Source organism: Bipolaris oryzae (genome assembly GCF_000523455.1).
Source record: "Bipolaris oryzae ATCC 44560 unplaced genomic scaffold scaffold_150, whole genome shotgun sequence".
Lineage (NCBI taxonomy): Eukaryota > Fungi > Ascomycota > Dothideomycetes > Pleosporales > Pleosporaceae > Bipolaris > Bipolaris oryzae.
In genome coordinates, this window is record NW_006911426.1 from 14,720 (window position 1) to 32,911 (window position 18,192).

General features: G+C 49.9%; 7 protein-coding genes across 7 annotated transcripts; 4 read left to right on the top strand and 3 right to left on the bottom strand.

Annotated features, from left to right (window-relative positions):
• Window position 1: 1 nt before the first annotated feature.
• On the bottom strand, window positions 2-6,910 carry COCMIDRAFT_39672 (uncharacterized protein; the record flags this gene model as incomplete). The annotated part of the gene is made up of 4 exons (XM_007693042.1): window positions 2-19; window positions 81-1,031; window positions 1,082-6,694; window positions 6,749-6,910. The coding sequence occupies 4 exons, from the start codon at window positions 6,908-6,910 to the stop codon at window positions 2-4; spliced, it is 6,744 nt and encodes a 2,247-aa protein (XP_007691232.1).
• Window positions 6,911-7,724: 814 nt separating this feature from the next.
• On the top strand, window positions 7,725-9,592 carry COCMIDRAFT_104043 (uncharacterized protein; the record flags this gene model as incomplete). The annotated part of the gene is made up of 3 exons (XM_007693050.1): window positions 7,725-7,860; window positions 7,920-8,792; window positions 8,871-9,592. 3 exons carry the CDS (start codon window positions 7,725-7,727, stop codon window positions 9,590-9,592), a joined length of 1,731 nt encoding a protein of 576 aa, XP_007691240.1.
• Window positions 9,593-10,343: 751 nt separating this feature from the next.
• COCMIDRAFT_39674 (uncharacterized protein) lies at window positions 10,344-11,365 on the top strand (the record flags this gene model as incomplete). Its single annotated transcript, XM_007693043.1, has 3 exons — window positions 10,344-10,410; window positions 10,460-10,926; window positions 10,973-11,365. 3 exons carry the CDS (start codon window positions 10,344-10,346, stop codon window positions 11,363-11,365), a joined length of 927 nt encoding a protein of 308 aa, XP_007691233.1.
• A 917-nt stretch (window positions 11,366-12,282) lies between these two features.
• On the top strand, window positions 12,283-13,530 carry COCMIDRAFT_39675 (uncharacterized protein; the record flags this gene model as incomplete). Its single annotated transcript, XM_007693044.1, has 2 exons — window positions 12,283-12,321; window positions 12,454-13,530. 2 exons carry the CDS (start codon window positions 12,283-12,285, stop codon window positions 13,528-13,530), a joined length of 1,116 nt encoding a protein of 371 aa, XP_007691234.1.
• Window positions 13,531-13,608: 78 nt separating this feature from the next.
• On the bottom strand, window positions 13,609-14,786 carry COCMIDRAFT_39676 (uncharacterized protein; the record flags this gene model as incomplete). Its single annotated transcript, XM_007693045.1, has 3 exons — window positions 13,609-14,365; window positions 14,563-14,594; window positions 14,703-14,786. 3 exons carry the CDS (start codon window positions 14,784-14,786, stop codon window positions 13,609-13,611), a joined length of 873 nt encoding a protein of 290 aa, XP_007691235.1.
• A 614-nt stretch (window positions 14,787-15,400) lies between these two features.
• COCMIDRAFT_54146 (uncharacterized protein) lies at window positions 15,401-16,180 on the top strand (the record flags this gene model as incomplete). The annotated part of the gene is made up of 1 exon (XM_007693051.1): window positions 15,401-16,180. A coding segment is annotated over one exon (780 nt), but the record flags the coding sequence as incomplete, so codon positions are not given.
• Window positions 16,181-16,672: 492 nt separating this feature from the next.
• COCMIDRAFT_39678 (uncharacterized protein) lies at window positions 16,673-17,805 on the bottom strand (the record flags this gene model as incomplete). The annotated part of the gene is made up of 3 exons (XM_007693046.1): window positions 16,673-17,259; window positions 17,322-17,721; window positions 17,773-17,805. 3 exons carry the CDS (start codon window positions 17,803-17,805, stop codon window positions 16,673-16,675), a joined length of 1,020 nt encoding a protein of 339 aa, XP_007691236.1.
• Between the last annotated feature and the right edge of the window lie 387 nt (window positions 17,806-18,192).

Consider the following 18,192-nt stretch of genomic DNA (forward strand, 5'->3'; position numbering starts at 1 on the left):
TCTAATAAGATTTGTATTTCTGCAGTCATCATTAGCTTCTTGGCCATCTTGGATACCAAAGACGGAGGTAGCCAACTTACGTCTTCAATCTTGCGTCTCGAGTCGGAATCAAGCGCGTTACCGACACCCAGCAAGGCGTTGCTGAGTGCCTTTGTGGCACCGAGCGCGGGGCGTAGGACAACCGTGGGTGCATGTCTAGCAAGCGCTCTTGCTACTCCCGTTCCGCTGCCTTCTTCCATGACTTCTGCTGGAATGGCTATGACGGCGTCGCGTGCAGTGAGCAGGTCGCGCTCGAGGTGTCTAGCTGCGCTGCGTAGGCCGGCGCGTACACCGATGGGTTGGTTTGCGTAGTTTGATACTGCGCGCGGCTCTTCGGAATCAGAGTTTGGATCTTCGCCGTCCCATTCGTGGGATTGGTGGCGACCGGGCGAGGCTGTTTGGGGGTTGAGGAAAACCTCTGCGCCTTCGAGCAGATTCTGGGTTCCAATCGCTACCTTTGCGCCCAAGCGTGCAACTTCAGAAGTTGTGTTCTTGGCGAAAGCGTAGACGCCCTTTTGCAAACTGCGCACGATGCGGCCGTCCTTCTTGTACTCTCGCATCGGTATGACAACGAGGTCTTTGAGTCCAGAGCCAACATTTACCAGCGGTCGCACAGCTGCCAAACCAGAAAGAACTCCCGGAAGTTGATTTTCTTTGACATCTGGCGTCCATACATCGTTCAATGTCTTGTGCAACTTGTCAAATGATGTGATACCGTAAACGATTGCGTGTCGCAGGACAATGTCAGAACCATCAAGTATCAAAAAGTTCATGAACTCGGTAGTGTGGCCTGAACGAAGACCGCGGTAGTCCACACGCTTTGGCTTATAGTCGAGCTTCAAATGGACGGCCATAACCTCGAGACGCTGGATAAATGGCTGATCACCAGCTGGAGGGGGAGCCGGTACAGAATCATCCTTAAATTCGAAAAAGCGCGTGATGAAATCCAGAGCATCTTGATCCACATGGAGTCGAAGCGGAAGTATGGTGACCTGTTGATCTTGTTAGAATATGCCGTCTATCTATCCAACTTCGACCCTACCTTTATTACGAGCTCAGATGCTGCCAAGTCCGTGACTGGTTTGACTGTAACGAGTTCGAGATTTATCATAGGGCGAATGAGCTCTCGCGTGCTTGGATCAATTGCACAGGTAACAAACTTCTTCCAAGTCGATGTAGGCACGTGGTCGAAAACCTCAAGGTCTTGCACGCGCACGTTTATTGAATTGATCGTCTCTCCTGAGTTCGGCGGAAAGACGATAAGGTCGACTGCAACACCAACAAGCGAAAATGCAATCTTCTTGTGTTTGCTTCGTTCCAGCTTGAGCCGACGTCTAGACTTGGTTGTGCCACGTGTTCGAGTGGTAGCCCCTGTAGAGCGTGTCGCCGTCGAGGTGGCATAACTACCGGTTTCACTGGCTAGGTCGTCAATATCGTGGTTGATACGCCGAGCAAGAGCTCCCTTCTCGTCTTTTACAGGAACACCAATCCATACGGAGTTGAACAAGAAATCTTCCTCGACAAAGTCATCATCCTCATCTTCTTCCCTGACTCTTCGTCGTCGCTCTTCGGCGCGGGCTTCAACATCATCTACGGCTTGGCTGATGATACTGCGCGTCCTTGGCCAGTCATAACCATCGTAAAGATTCCAGATGACATTGACATCCCGAACGCGAACCTTGAGTGGCGCATCTGGAGATTTAAACTCGTTCGAAAGATGGTACTGGTTCTTGGCAGAATCCCACTTTCGAGCTTTGCCTTTTTGTTCCGCGTCTGCGTCCCTGAAATACTCTTCGCTAAAGTCAAAGTCTTCCTCGCCTTGTGTGATTTCATATTTCTCTTGGAAGCTTTCCAGTAGTGCCCGTTCGCCACGTTGGCGGGTGGTGGGGGGTGTCGCCAATGCACCAAGGTCATCCTCACCGAGCAGACTATCTCCCATCTCTTCTTCAGTTGGCAAAGATTGTGAATTGTAGATGCTTCCAACAAACTCAAGATTGGTCGGGAGATCGTCTTCTACAAGGTCAGCATTGCTCATGAAGTCATCGGCTTCCATGTCCTCGTCTTGCGCCAACGCGTCACCCGTAAAAGACTCCATCATCTGTTGTAGAGGCACAACCGTTCGATATTGCTCAGCTGTCGAGGGTGGTGATGGCGGTTGCAAGCCGTTTAGAATGGCGATAAGAGTCTGTGTCGAATCTGCACATGACTCTATGACAAAAAGCTCATTCTTGAACTCAATATCTACTAACTGTGGTTGTTCTTTCCCGTCGCCTGCAATGTTGACGTACACCTTAGCAGCCGAGATTGAGCTGAGAGACACATATCCAAGCTCGTTGAGTTCATGGAGTTGACGATTCATGGTTGAGATTGCTGATGTTGGCTGGTGTTCGTCTTCCAAACGAGCCACATCGTCGATTGCATGCATTGAAGCTTTGCGAAGTTCCACAGTGACTGAATAGTTGCTCTTTGCCTGTTTGCCCGCAATGTGTGCTTCTGTAAGTACGAAAAGACCTTTCGATGAAGTTTTTCGGGGATTCAGACCGACCGCACAATTTCTCATTAGAAGATCGAGCTGCAGCGGCTTAGCGGTAGGTCCAGAAGGCGGGTTTGCCTGTGAAGAGTGTCGACTGAGTGTTTGAGGTGATTGTGCGCCTGTGATGGTTGCAACACTTGATGCAATGCCCAACGCAATATCATCAACCGTACCATCTTCCGAGATGCCTAGAGCGGCCATAACAGTCGTTACTCGGTATTCGACGCAAAGATTGTAGAATTTCACCTTCGCCACAGGCTCCATCTCGTCACCGACCATCCTCAACATGATCGCGGGTAACTGCTCTGATGGGCGCATCTTGACGACTTCGTGGATCAACACTTCGTCATCCCGACACACAATTGCCTTTCCGACTTCAGTAGCCAACAAAGCAGGAACTCCTACGTGAGCCAGCGCACTGTCTTGCAAGGTAACGGAAAGATCTCCAAGCTTCTCGTTTACGACTACCCGCATGTCCAATGTCCTTACCGACACTAGACTCAGTAGACCTGGTCGGTCATCGTCAGGTAAGTACTTGGCTACTTTGGATAACTGCGCCAACTCTGCGCCAAGTGCTTCAAAGGTTTTCATTTGCTCTAGGTCAGAGATGCGGACTCCAACTTCAGCAAACTCAACCCGAAGGACCGAGCCCTTTCTCCGTTGGCGCAACAACGTGTCGATCAGGATGTCGTCATTGTTCTCGTATGGATCCTTCGATGGCGTTATCATGGAAATCAGCCTTGTCAAATCAGTCTCCTCAGGGGCAAAGAGGAAGTTGAGAGTGGTTCCTTTCAGCTCTGCGATGAAGGGTGCATTGCCTTGACCGGCTTCCGTGTAGGGTCCTATGAGCTGGAGTTCAGAGACCTTGAGACGGACATTGCTTTGGCGTACAGCGATACGAACTGATGTAGTCTGTACCTGCACGGAACATGCTTTCCCCTTGAGTGTGAAAGAAACTTCGCCAAACTGCACCTGAATCTTGGGACCATTGACAGGTGGCGCGGGTGCCACGGACTCTTTTGCTGGGGGTGGTAATCCATTGCCGAAATGAACGCCACGGGGCCGAGGATGTGAGGGGGAAATGACGGGACTTTGTAAGGCGCTGGCAGAACTGAAGGAGTTGCTTAACTCCAGCATACCGCTGAAGCCACCAAATGAGCCAAGGGCGTCATCCAGCTTTTGTACGTCAAACATGACCTTGACAGGTCGTGTCACAACGGTAATGCGATCATCTTTCCCTCGTACGAAGTCCACTTCCACGTCGCTACTGAGCTGCTCTGCCACAGTACCACTCATTCTCTTGGACTTCGGCCTCAAACTTTGGAAAGAAATGATATCTTGATCCAAAGATGCAAGGACAAATCTCCCAATTCGTATCTGAGATCGTGACTCTTTTGAAATGTTCTGTTGATTGACAAGGACCTTCGAGAGATGGACTCTTAATATTGCGTCTACTGGCTTAGGATCGAGTTGCCAACTGGGCACATATCCTTCTTGAACAGATTCTGTCGTGATATTTTCAAGCCACGAGAAGGCTATTTGTTTGACAACCAGCTCAAAATCGGGCGTGTTTTCTTTGGAGCCTGCAGCAGGTTCTGATGTCGAGGGCTTATCTTCTTTCTGACGTGGATCACCAGTCAGGGCTTGCATCATTCGATTGAACATACTGAACATGATGCGACCTGTAGACAAGTCTATGTTTCCAGCCACAGATCCCACTTCAACGTTGATAGATGGCACCTTTGGTTTCTTAGGCTGCTTCGGAGAATTGGGTGGGTGTACTGGCTTTGGTGTGGCTCGCACCCGAGTGGAGGCATCTAATGATGGCTTCTTGCGATGCGACGAGGAATACGCATAATTGGAGAATGACCCAGGCATTTCTGCAAATATCGAATCTTCCCCCAGATTTGATGGCTTGAATTCAAAAGCCGCCGACTCAGTAACATCCTCATACCCTCCGCTGTCGTCGTTTCCATCACTAAGGCCCATGGGAAACCAAACCGTAATCTCATCAATCGTGAGCAATCGCTTTGCCTGTCTTTGAATGGCTGGAGGAGCAGGGCCGGGGGTTTGTGCGCGCCCGATATGTGAGGACGAGAACGAGCTCTGCCGACTTCGAGGACGCGGGGTTTCGCAACCGTCTTCAGTCTCTATCGCTGGCGCTAATATGCTAGCAGAAACCATTTCCTCGGGGATCGGTCCAGATTTGTCTGAGGTAGAGGTAGAGTCTTTACTTGATGCTGACGAAGAATCCCAACCTCCAGGGACATGCCCCTGCTGTACCGAACTTCCTTGTGCCGCACTTACCGCACTCATGTACATGCTTTCGGCCTCGTCATGAGTGAAAAACTTTGATTCAGATAAATCCTCTTCTGCAGGTGGCGATGGAGAGGTTGAGTGTGTGCTATTCACAGGACTTTGTGCATCTTCCACGGGGTGTTGGTGCGCTACAGCTAGGTTGCCGACAGAGTCTTGAGCTCTCTCTGAGTATCCCGATTGCGACGGCGAGTTAGTCATGCTTGGAGGGCGAAACGAACGTCCCAGAGCAGATACAGTAGGGAGATCAGAAGCCGAACCATCACTTGCGGATTCTGATATCCTAGTATGTTGACTTGAAGCAGCATCGTTCGATTCCCAGGTATTCGGAGCCCCTGCCGAGGCTTCAACGATCGGCTCATCTTCGAGTTGGAAGTTAAGCATACCGTTCTGCATCGCATAATCAAGCAATCCCTCGTCATCGTAAAGCAGGTTGCTCTCGGTTAGGTCACGCGGAGGCAAAAATTGACGGGACTGATTGGGTGAGCTATTCACCGAGCCGTCGTCTGGGCCATCGTCGGAGTTCGCATCTGCAAAACGATCATCGTCTACAGTATGCACTGATAGATCTAGCTGCGGCAGATCAGGTGATAGGGGAGGGGGTGGGGAAATGTTGCGCGGGCTTACGGGCGCTTGCAGAGGTGAGGCGACCGGACTAGCTTGACTCTCATCTATCAATAGTCCTAGGGGATTTATCTCTGCTTCGTGTACAGAGTGACTGGGCACTTCAAATGTGGAGTGGCTGGGCTCTTCATGTATGGAGCGGTCAGGCGCCTCGTGTACAGAACGATCAGGCACCTCGTGCAAAGAGCGACTGGGTTCTTCGTGTACAGAGCGACTGATTTCCTCGTGTACGGAGTGACTGGGTTCTTCGCGTATAGAAGGACTGGGCTCTTCCTGCGTGGAGTGCACAGACTCCCCACGAGTAGAATGACGAGACATGTGACTCGCGGACGGTTCCACAGTGGACTTTTGGCTAGTTGAGACCTCCGATCGAGTCATGAGTGGTGAAGGCGGTTGCGAAAACCTCGATAAAGAAACAAAATTCTCCACGTCAGACACAAGACGTGCACAAATGTTCTCAACACGCATTCTTCGTTTACCCAGCTTGGCAGCATCAGGAGCTGTTGTTGAGCCCAAATCTACACGTATATCCTTGGAAGTTATCGAGTCTATGGCAACGCGTTCTACATGGAAGCTGAGGGCAGCGGGCGAACTTTGGATCGACCTCAGTGAGTCTGGAGTATCTTTTGGAGACTGATCCTCCAGCTCAATATTGATGTCATTGACCGCGATGCTGAGGCGGTCCAAAGCGGTATTGAGTATGTTGCGCAGATATGCCGGAAGTGCCAGCGGGGCCCCCATGCCAGCAGAATTGTCATCGCCATCATCGCTTGATGCGATTGACTCTTGCATATATGACGCCTGAGATGCCAGCTCCTCCTGCAGTTCGCGTATCTCCTCTTCAGGTTCCGTCCGTAGGAAGGAATTTGCTAGCTCGTCCACGGTTGGCACATAGTCATCCTCGTCCGAGCCAGGGTCGCTCGAATCGTCCCTGATGGGTGGTGGCGAGGCTCTCCGTCGAGGTGGCAAGGGTTGTGATGGGTCCTGCTGCTGAGCGGGATGAGGCGAAACATCATCGCCGGCATTCTCCAACAATCTAGCCTGTATCTGTATACCATCCACTTCAATCGATATTCGGGGTACGCCGAAGTCGAGGACGAACGTGACTCGGAGTAGCGAGGCTTGGGCTTTTGACAGATGGATTTCATGAGGTAGTTTGAGATGTAGCAATGCTACCAATTTCTACGAATATCATCAGCACAGTGGTAGGTTAAGATTGGTACCGGCGTCACCCACCTTGACGTGTAGTCCGACATCGCGGACCTCGAGTGTTGTCCGCTTCCCGACATCAACGCTTACAAAGTCGGCGGGATCCTTGTCGAGTATGTCGATTTGGCGCAGTCCGTACAGGAGTAGCTTCCTGCCGATGGAGCTCGAAAGTCCGGAGAAGAAGGCCATAGTCCCTTTGGAGACTGGCGGTGGAGTTCCCGGACTCGTTGACTTTAGGCAGCTCATGCGCCTATCGCTGAGAGCGAAGGGGCTCCATAAGTGATGAACGGTGGTGCTGGTAGCCCTAGCAAGGAATGCAGAGCGCCAGGCGCTTTTACACCTCTATGAGTAGGGTTATGCTGAGTTGTGCCTGCCAAGTCACGGTGCTATGTAGGCGGCGGTTGTTAGATTGTAGGGGGGGTTCTGGAGTAGCAGTACGAGCACACTGAACAAGATTAGTGAGGCTGTATGATGCTATGACGAGAAAAGGCTGTTAGTGCGTGCCGGAGAGTCACACGACGGAGGCCGGGGGTTTAGCGGTTCAGGTTCAAGTGCAGGTGCGTATGTATGGGTGCAGATGATGCGCTATGAGATCGCAGGCGGCCGTGCACACCATCACTTGCACCGCTGCAGCGCCCCGCGCGTGCATCGACGCCGCGCTAGGCAATCGATAAGGACCGAGCGCGTGATAACGCGTGGGATTGCCAGCGCTGCACGACTGACGAGTTCACAGGCGTCTGGTGGAAGAGACTTTCGGAGCTATACAGCAGTCTCTTCGCCGTTTTCCCCTGCATACACGCTGCAACTGCCGCCATAGCATCCGTCCGGTAGAGGCGCGCTTTCTCGGGTAAGGCTGAGGTGCATTACGTCAGCACCCACTAGCGCTGTTCGGGAAGGAAGTAGTGGAAAACACCAAGGCAGCAGTCTCACTCAATATTTCCTTCGTCGGACTCTTTTCGGCCTCAATTTGCGCTCGACTGCCACTATCCACACAGACGCAAACATGGCAACGAACGAGCCTGCAAACGATGAGGAGTGGGCGCAAGCGGAAGGTGTCCCGAGTTTAAGCGATCCATTTATCCAACAGTATCTACAGGGCAGGGATGCGCTCGTCCAGCAAGAGAAGAGACAGCGAAGTGGTTTGTGGACCAAGCTTTCCGTTTTCGTGCCTCAGTACCGTGGGTCTGACAATTGGCAGACTATCTGTTCCGCCAAAATCTCTCGCCTATGGCACAGGAAGCATGCGCCATTGTCTCTCAAATCCGGTTCGAGGAGCAGCAAACGCTGTGGACCAAGGAATACGAAGACAGTCTGCTGACTGACCATGTCGATGTGTTTCCCGGTATGATGTTCTCGCTTGCCAAGGAACGTATGGAGAAGAGTAAGCTGTGGCAGATAGTGAAGAAGATGCCAAAAGGCACACTGTTGCACTGCCATTTAGAGGCCATGGTTGATCTGGATTGGGCACTTGAGGAAGCCTTTAAAACTGAGGGGGTTTGCTTGATAGCCGATGGTCCTATTGTTGATGACCAGACAAGGCGCAAGACTGGTTTCTCGTTCACGTATTCCAAGGACGTCAAAACTGACAGCTCTATCTGGAGTGAGAGCTATACCGCCAACACACCGGTTGCTGTCAATCAAGCTGCAGATAGCTTCCCAGATGGAGGCAGGAAAGCCTTTGTCGAGTGGATTCGTTCCCGCGTTACCATCACACCCTCTGAGCATCTTTCTCATCATGAAGGCCCCAACGAAGTATGGCGGAAGTTCCTGTCGTGTTTCCCTATTCTTGGTTCATTAATTTACTATGAGCCTATTTTCCGAAAGTTCATCCGAAATATGTGCAAGCAGTTACTTGATGATGGGGTCTACTATGTAGACATGCGGTCAGCCTTCTACACCCCGTATCGCAGCGCAGGAAAAGAAAAGTGGGACGAAGACTGGTTTCACATGCTCGAACACATGGCCGACGAGATTGAAAAGTTCAAAGCGAGTGAAGAAGGAAAAGAGTTTTGGGGCGCGAGAATGATCTGGACCACCATCCGTCAGTTTGGAACCAAGCAAGTTATTGAGAGTATGTCACACAGCATCAGTGCAATTAATATACCTAAATGCCGTAAAAACACAATTTCAACCACTAACAGTGCATCAGGCATGAAGCAATGCATAGAAATGAAACTCGAGTTCCCCGAAATCATTGCAGGTTACGACCTTGTCGGCCAGGAAGATCTTGGACGCTCTCTCTCCGATCTAGCTCCTGAACTCTTCTGGTTCCGCAAAGCATGTGCACAAGAAGGTGTCGACATACCCTTCTTCTTCCATGCGGGTGAGACGCTTGGTGATGGCGACTCCGTAGACGAGAATCTCTTCGACGCCATTATCCTCGGTACTCGACGCATCGGCCACGGCTTCAGTTTGTACAAACATCCGCTGTTAATTGATATGGTCAAGGAGAAACGGATCCTAGTGGAAAGTTGCCCAGTTTCCAACGAAGTGTTGAGGCTATGTGGAAGCATCATGTCACATCCTCTACCAGCGCTCCTCGCCCGTGGCGTCCCTTGTTCGTTGTGCAACGATGATCCAACTATCTTGGGCCAGGGTGTATCGGGTATGTCGCACGATTTCTGGCAGGCTCTCCAGGGCTGGGAGAATCTTGGATTGGAGGGTTTGGGCTCCCTCGCAGAGAACAGTGTGCGTTGGGCTAGTCTTGACGATTATAGTGCAAAAGATTGGACGCAAGATATCAAGGATGGCATGTTTGGTAAGGGCATCCGTGCACAGAGGCTGAAGGAGTGGGTTAGCAAATGGGAGAAGTTTTGCGCCTGGATTGTAGACGAATATGGGGTTGATGTGAATGTCGAGCCAGAAGAGTAAGTGGTTACAGATTTCGAAGTGTTAGTTTACCTATCTCGAATAAATAAGATTCAACATCGTATCGTCATACTACTACATGTTCAGCGATTCATTCGTACTCCAAAGCTAGGGAATTGCGATTCGATAGATTCAACAGAGTTTGGCCGTCTTTCACACTATTGCCAGTCTAGGAAAATCATTCCTTCTCAGCTATAAACAGACTTTGACAAAGGAAGAAAACAAGCAACAATATGCAATAGGTGTTTGAATTGGAGCCAGCAAATGGAAGGGAGGAAGAACAATAGTAGAGAACAGTAAAATCTATGAGAAATGCTTGCTGAAAGATGAGGGAAGTTTGTTGCGTTTCGGTGCCATCTTCGATACATGCTGTGGGGCGACAAGGGCTGATGCACCCACATTAGACGTACCTGTCCGTTCTGAGACTAGTGCCGTTACCCTGCAACCATGTCTGGCTCTGGCGCGTCATCGTAGCGCATCACGCGTCGACACAGGCGCCGAACGTGCAACATGGTGTTTCCAAGTCTCGCACAAGACAGCACCCAAACCTGCCGAAACCCATCCTGCATTTACGCCAGACTTCTACCAATCTAGTTTAACATCCAAGTGACTGCTGTGCCGGCTTCAGTTCTTCGTTCCTAACCATAAGCCTTGACGGCTATACTTAAGGAGCACGTCCCCTTACCGCGCCTAGTACCTAAGTACGTTCTTCAGAAGCCCTGTCAAACGACGATTTTGTTGGGATCTCGACAATATGCGTGCAAGTGTTATATTGGCGGGAGCATCGCTCTCGATTTCAGCCTCGGCTTGGAATACAGATGGTAGGCTGTGATGCTATGCCCCGAGATGTCCTCTACTGAGTCAACCCAGTCCATAATCAAATCGGCTTTATGGCAGAGACGTTCTTCACACCAGAAACCACCTCAGTCCTTGCTAAGATCCTCGAACCACAGTATAACGGCTCCGTTGGGCGCTCGGCAGCATGGGCAGACGCTTATGCACACACCCAAGAAGGTCGCTTTTCTTACCAATGGCATTGGATAGACACGCATGACAGCCCACCAGAGAGATGCCATCTAGAATACAATCACGACTGCGCCATTGGTGGATGTGTGGTGAGCGCCATCGCGAATCAGACGAGCATCCTGCGCGGATGCATAGACCAGGTTCAAAGTGGCCATTTAACAGGAGGGGCCAATCTGACCTGCTCTTATGCTTTGAAATGGGTAGCGCATTTCTTCGGAGATATCCACCAGCCTCTACATGCGAGCGGACGCGCAGTAGGTGGTAACACTTATAAAGTAGTATTTGGAAACATCTCTACCCAACTACATGCTGTAAGTCTTGTTCGTTGGTTGAAGTATCCAAAGCTCATCAGCACAGGTCTGGGATGGCTATATACCATACTATGCGGCGAATGTCAGTCACCCATTCTCCAACCAATCCATCGATGCCTTTTTCACCGGTCTTGTCACGCGCATTCAGAAAGACGAATTCTACTCGGCACCATACATGTGGCTGTCCTGTGTGGATCCCTCGACTCCAGAGAAATGCGCAACTACCTGGGCAAAAGAGAGCAATCGATGGGATTGCGATTACGTGTACCAGCGTGTACGAAACGATACCGATCTTGGAACAGATGGGTATGCAACCGGTGCTGTCCCTATTATTGAATTGCAGATTAGCAAAGCTGCACTCAGGTTGGGCACGTGGCTGAATAAACTTGTGGAAGAAAGCAAACATGCCTCTACAGAGTCAGAGATAATTGAGCTTTAAGTCTTATCTGGGCACATGATAGCTGGCTAGCTAGCTAGCTAGAGGCTGGGTCCGTAGCCCAAGTTAGAATAATTACAAAGTCAGCATTCCATCCGTGTATCCGAAATAGTCTTTGCTTCCAATGAACAAGACCAAGTCCGCCACAACAGCTATACGCCTCTTATTTTGTGCACAGTAGACGAAGTAATATTGATCTCCATATATTCTTCATCTCTTTGTGTGTACAGTATAAGAGGCCTCTTGCTCCATTCATTTCCCTCCTGTGCTCTTGAAACCGAGTAGGTCAACTAAAAAATTTCAAAATTCATTCACATACGATCATAGGCGAAGTATTGCTCTGGGTCTCGTTCGCTCCCCACACGATAAACCTTTGACCGGCGGACTAGTAGTCAGGTGGGTGACCACTGGCGAATCCCCGCTGTCGTATGTTTTGCAGTTTTTTTGCAACCATAGTCAGCACCACGTGACTTCTACCCGGTATTCCATCTCCCCACTGCTTTCTATCGCCATGTAACTCACACTGACATCAGCTGATGGAAGATGCGATAGGAGAAAACACATCTCAGTGATACGAGTACACTGATAAAGGAGTAGACTCGCGTATGTTTTGACCGTCGAAAATGGTATTCCAATTTTTACAACCAAAATACACTACAAAAGTATTGATAGTATGTACCGCTTGAAGTATTCGAGCCGCACAGAACCAGTGTCGACAACGACTTGGCGTCAGACGCGTTACTACCAGCATGACGGGACCCCACATCGGCATTGCGTACTACGTTCTACCTCCCCACATGTGTGTACCCACTCGCCTCTCTGCAACTACTTCCACAGTTTAGATAAATTCTTTTCCTTCGTGGCTTCGTTTTACCATACTAGCATCTAGTCTACTAATATAAAAGATAACGCCAACCAGTATGGCATTTGAAGAACTTAACGAAAAGATCACCCCAACGGTATGTTCATACAAAGGCCCCACATTCGCTCTTCCGCATTCCCATCTTATGTAGGAATGTATCGAATCGCGAGAGAATCCCAATGACTACTTATTCACTGCTATACGAAGAGTGTGTTAATAATGTTTTCAGAACCCTAGTCGCGAAGTATCACCAAATCGCGGATCTTCAGTACCTCAATCTGTCGCCATTCCTAAACCCTGCAAGCCACTGCGACAATGGCAGCAAGAACAGAACATCGATCGCGACGCACAAATCAAACTCACCAAACTCGTCCATATGCGATATCAGCATCCAGACCTTGATGAAATCACCAAGTTTCTACGCGACTTTGGCATGAGTGTAGCCCAAAAAGCCGAAGGCAAGAAATGGTTCAAGGGATACAATGACGAACAATACGTTTACTATGCACAACAAGGCGAAAAGAAGTTCCTGGGAGGCTGCTTCGAAGTCGAAAGTTACGCAGAATTAGAAAAAGCAGCCAAAGTTCCAGGCGCAAGTCCGATTGAAGAATTGACCGATGCCCCAGGCGGTGGATCCATGGTCACCTTACACGATCCAGAAGGCTTCCCCATCAACCTCATATATGGCCAAACAAAAAAGGAACCCGGCCCCTTCCCTGAAGTCCTAACCACAAACTATGAAAAAGACAAACCACGCATCGCTCGCTTCCAGCGCTTCAAACCTGGACCCGCAGCCGTACACAAACTAGGCCATTACGGTCTCTGTGTGCAAAATTTCCAAGAGGAAATGCAATGGTACACTCGAACTTTCAACATCGTACCCACGGATTTCCTCTACGTCAACGTACCCTCAGATGACCCTGCATCGCCCCCTCAGCAAAAAGATGTGGCCATCTTCGCGCACATCGATCTCGGACCAGGCTACACCGATCACCACACCATCTTCTTGTCTTCAAACCCTACATCGCATGTGCACCACAGCAGTTTCGAAGTTCACGACTTCGACACGCAGAATCTGGGGCATGAGTGGTTGGCGCAGCGGGGTTATAAGAGCGTTTGGGGCGTAGGTCGGCATATTCTGGGGAGCCAGTTGTTTGATTATTGGTGGGATACTACAGGGAATATGATTGAGCATTACGCGGATGGGGATCTGGTGAATGAAGATACGCCGGTAGGGTGGGGGGAGGCAGGGGATGAGAGTTTGGCTGTTTGGGGGCCGGAGGTGCCAAAGTGGTTTTTGGATTGAGCTTATCGTAGTATGATTTGTTCGTCATGTGTATTTAAATCAGTGCAAAAAATTTGAACTGATAGTTGACAGAGACAACTACCACTGTTTTACTCTTCCCCATCCTCTATCCGTTATCCCGTCATTTTCAAAAAACCTTCCGCTAACCCTCGTCTTGCTATCGCTATTCAGACCTCCATCTTCGTTGCCGCCTTCTCCTAGATCACCGATAGCAAGTCTTACAGGTATTCTCGCGCCCTCCTCTAATGTCTTTGGTGGCTTCCCAATATGATTTCCCATATCGCTGTCTACCCAGCCAGGACAACAGCAGTTAATTGCTACACCCTCATTCTCTCTCGCCAAAACCAGCGTCAAAGCATTCATAAGCGCTTTGCTGACTTCATAAGATTTCGGCGGCGCTCCGAAACCGGCCTCCTCGTGTTTCTGGGACTTGACAGCATCAATGTATTCTTGAGCCAAGGCATCGATGTATAAGACTGAATTTGCAGAGCGGAAACGTGATTGTATGGTAGACGTGTAGTATGAAAGGGAAGAGACGGTACTACTGACGTTTACGATGCGCGAGTTTGGTGTCGTGTTCATTTTTCCTTTGGTGAGGAAGAGCTGGCACATATCTTTTGTGCCATAGTAATTGACATTGAGCGTTTGTTCGGCTAGCTCGGTTGTCTCGTAGTTATTATTGTGTATGCCGGCGTTGTTGATAAGGACGTCAATTTTGCCATCTTTCTCCAAGGTGTTGCTTATGAATGTTGTGATGGAGGATGTGTCTGAGATATCGAGTTTTGCATATCGGATCTCGTTGGGGGACAAAGGTTGGATTTGGGGGTCTATGCCACTGCGAGATGTCGCATAGATGTACAATGGTTGTGGATATTAGGTTTTTGCAAGGAGTTTGATTATGCCTTGGCCGACGCCTCGATTGGTCCCAGTAACGACAATGATCAGTGGTTGCGACATCTTCTTAGTTTTTTGCAATGGAGTCTGGAATACTAGATTGGACACTAAGATACTATCATGAGAATGAGGGCGAACTCTAAGTATTGAAGTCGTGATGTCAGTACTGTCTATGACGTAGCGATCACCGCGTAATTTTGTTTCTACGCGAGTGTTGGGGATTGGAGAGAGAGCCTCGAAAAGGCAGTTACCAGTTTATAGGTTTATGCAACCCCTACTATATAGCTCCGGCTAGGGTCCTTGGAATTCCCCAATCTGGGTCTTTTGTCTACCCCGCTTCGACTGTCAGCGTTCCCCAACATATCAGGTGCGATACCTTGTTTCTAAATGTTGGCAAATCAGTCCATCATCCCGAACAATAGGACTAAAGTACTATGGATCTGCCAAAGAGTTGAGCAATTACACGGCACTATACCGTATGACTTGTCTGAGGAGAATGAACATATATTTGAAGCCTAGAAGATGTGCTTTGACAGGACCAAGCGTAGCTGGCGCTTGCACGAATGCTCATTTATTGTGTCTACGTCTCGCCATAATCTTGCCAAATATTTGGATTCATGGCACTCATACCAACGCGGATTATAGGCAAATGTGCGCACGAATCAATGGTGTAGCTGTTATTACCGGTTACAGGAGGCCTTAACGATGCCTAATTTGTCCAAGGCAACAACGCGCTAGTGCGATGTCTTGCCCAAGTACCTAAAAGCATCGAATTCCCATCTTCAGTCTTTCTAACAAACCTCAAATACATTCGAAACCAAAGAAAGTTCTGAACTCTAAAGCAATGGCTTCCGGCGGGTGCAACAATTGTGCTGGTTGCACACTTGCGCGTCAAAGAGCGGAACAGCGGGCCGCAGAGAAACGCAAAATATTGAACCCGAAATGTAACTGCGACTCCGACATAGGACCTGAAGCATGCCCAATTGTCACCAAGTGCAAAGAGCCCCTCGCTTGGTCTATATCCCCCTCCAAGGTCAAAGACCAAAGCAGATCTTCTCTCTATTCACTCATCCCGGCAGAGATTCGAGATTTGATCTTTACCTTCGCTCTCCAAGACACAACATCCTGTCCCATAGACCGCGAGCCTGCAACACCCAACGATCCAGGGATCCGTCGAGATCGCTATTTCCACCGTGGAAGCTGGCGAAAAGCCTTTTTCTATCCGTCCGACATCGCCTTCAACCTCCTCCTGACATGCAAAGCGGTGTATCTGGAGACATACGACAAGCCGCTGCGTGTAAACCCCTTTATCATCACCGAACTCACCGACCAGGTCAAAAGGCATCTCTTACTGCCCTGGCAATTCGCACAGATAACGCGACTGGATATTAAACTCCCACAAATGAGTCTGGAAAACGGAGGGCTAAGAAACGCATTGAAAAAGTGGGAAGCACAGGCTCGACATGAAAATTGCTACGTTGTTCCCCGGCAAGCTCTTATCCTCCAGGATTTTGATGACAGCAAGACTGGAGACTACCCCATTTCCTTTGACAACGTCCTCATACCTGCTATTACAAATACACCCAAAAAACGACCCCAGCCCATCAATGACGTGCTAAGTCACGCATTCGTCAAAGAGATTAGCGCGCAGCCTTGTTCATCCAGCTCGCGCGTTTGCCTTGCGGGCAAGATAACTCATCTTACTCTACGCCTCACAGCTCAAGACTGGTGGACATGGACCGATGACCCAGCCTCCACCGATCCGCACCAAAACCTCCGTCTTGATCCCACCTTTGGCGCACCTTTTCGCTCTCGTGGATCAACAGACGAAATGAAACTACTAGCAAGTGACCGCACAGCAGGTCAGCCTCCAAGTCTTAGTGCAGAGTGCTGGGGCACACACGTTACTTCTTTGTTACCTGATCTGCGGGTCTTGGAACTGGTACTGGAGACATTCAAGGAGAAGACAGATCAATTGGATACGGTGGTAGAGTGTGCGAGGACCTGGAAGTTTAATGTGGGCAAGGAGACGCTGATTTGGGATGGCGAGTTTGTAGAGAAGAGCTACACGAGAGAAATGGCGGGGTTGAGGCTGCCCAGGAATGCGCGGTGGCATGATCAAAGTATGGATTTGGAAGTTATGGTTGTAAGATTTGTTCGGGAGAGGAAATAGGTTGTAATGGAATATTTTGATTGAAAAATATACTGGTCATGATACGATAACTAAGTATAAGGGGTAGGAGGCATCTCAAATCTTGCTTCCACCGGATTGCGGGACCTTAACAACAACTTTGCCCCAACTATCCCTACCACCAAGTGCCTTCAATGCAGCAGGCACACTCTCCAAGCCTACGTATTCCTGATCCGTGAATGCAGTTCCTCTGTACTTGCCCTCCTTGACCAGCTTGAATATACCATCCCAGACTACATCTTGCATTTCTGGCTCGTGGACCGCGTAAGCGCCCCAATGCAATCCTACGACGCTCACATTCTTCAGCAGAATGCGGTTAGTAGCCATCTTCTCAATATCACCGGCTGCAAAACCAATAACAAGCAGGCGTCCGTTCCAGGCGGTGCACTTCATAGATTGTGCGATGAGACCAACAGGATCGTAGACGATATCTACGCCGCGGCCTTTGGGTGTGAGCTTCTTGACTTGCTCAGGCCAGTCAGCATCGCGATATGAGACGGTGTAATCGGCGCCAAATGATCGCGCAACGTCGAGTTTGTGGGGGCTACCAGCTGTGGCGACGACAGTTGCGCCAAAGGCTTTTGCGATTTGAACGGCGGCTAGACCGACACCACCAGCTGCGGCGTGAACGAGCACCCAGTCGCCTGGAATTGGGTCAGATATACAACATACTGAGGAGTTGAGTAGTAAAAAAAGCAAGACATACCCTTCTTGATTCCGGCCCGGACAACCAATCCGGCGTAACTTGTAGGTGCTGTGACAAAGACACCAGCTGCATCTTCAAAGCTCCAGCCCTCAGGCATGCCTTTCAGCTTCTCCTCTGTGGAAACAATATGTGTCGCATATGCACCCTGTCCAGCACCAAAGACCTTGTCGCCTTCCTTGAACTTGGGTGTCTTGCCTCCCGGGAGAGAAGTGGGCGCTTTCAGCACGACGCCCGAGAATTCTGAGCCAGCTACCCATGGGAATGGTGGTTGATGTTGGTACTTTCCTCGGATTTGGAGAAGATCGAAGAAGTTGGTTCCCGAGGCGTGAATGGCGATTAGGTACTCGTTGGGTTTTGGTTCAGGCGTGGGTAAGTCGAGGACTTTGAGATCCTCTGGGCCCTGCGATTTTTAGTAAAAATAAGAAGAGGGAATCGACTCAGGCATCGTTACCTTAACATATTCCTTAAGTTGAATGCCTTTCATATTGTAGGACTGGGAGTTTGATTAAGAGTGCTAACGCAGTGTCGATATGTCAATGGAGTCTCGGGGTCCGATATCAGACGGAAACGTCAGTCCAAAGGGGTAGAGACAGGAGGAAGTGCAAGAGTGAAAGACCGAGACGGTCCATTGCGACATGGATAACCGCAGCGAGCTCCTCTCCATGCCAAAGATACCTCGGCTTGCATACCCCGGACGACCTCCGCTCCCACTCCACCCTGAGCTTGGCGTATTTCCTTAGTCAGCGACAGCCGCACGCACAGCCATGCACGGATACACGCTAATGACGCCAGGGTAAGTGGTAGCGTTGGCGGGGGCCAGTGACGTTCTACCGCCTTCCAATCGAATCCAGGGCCACTCACAGCCACTCCA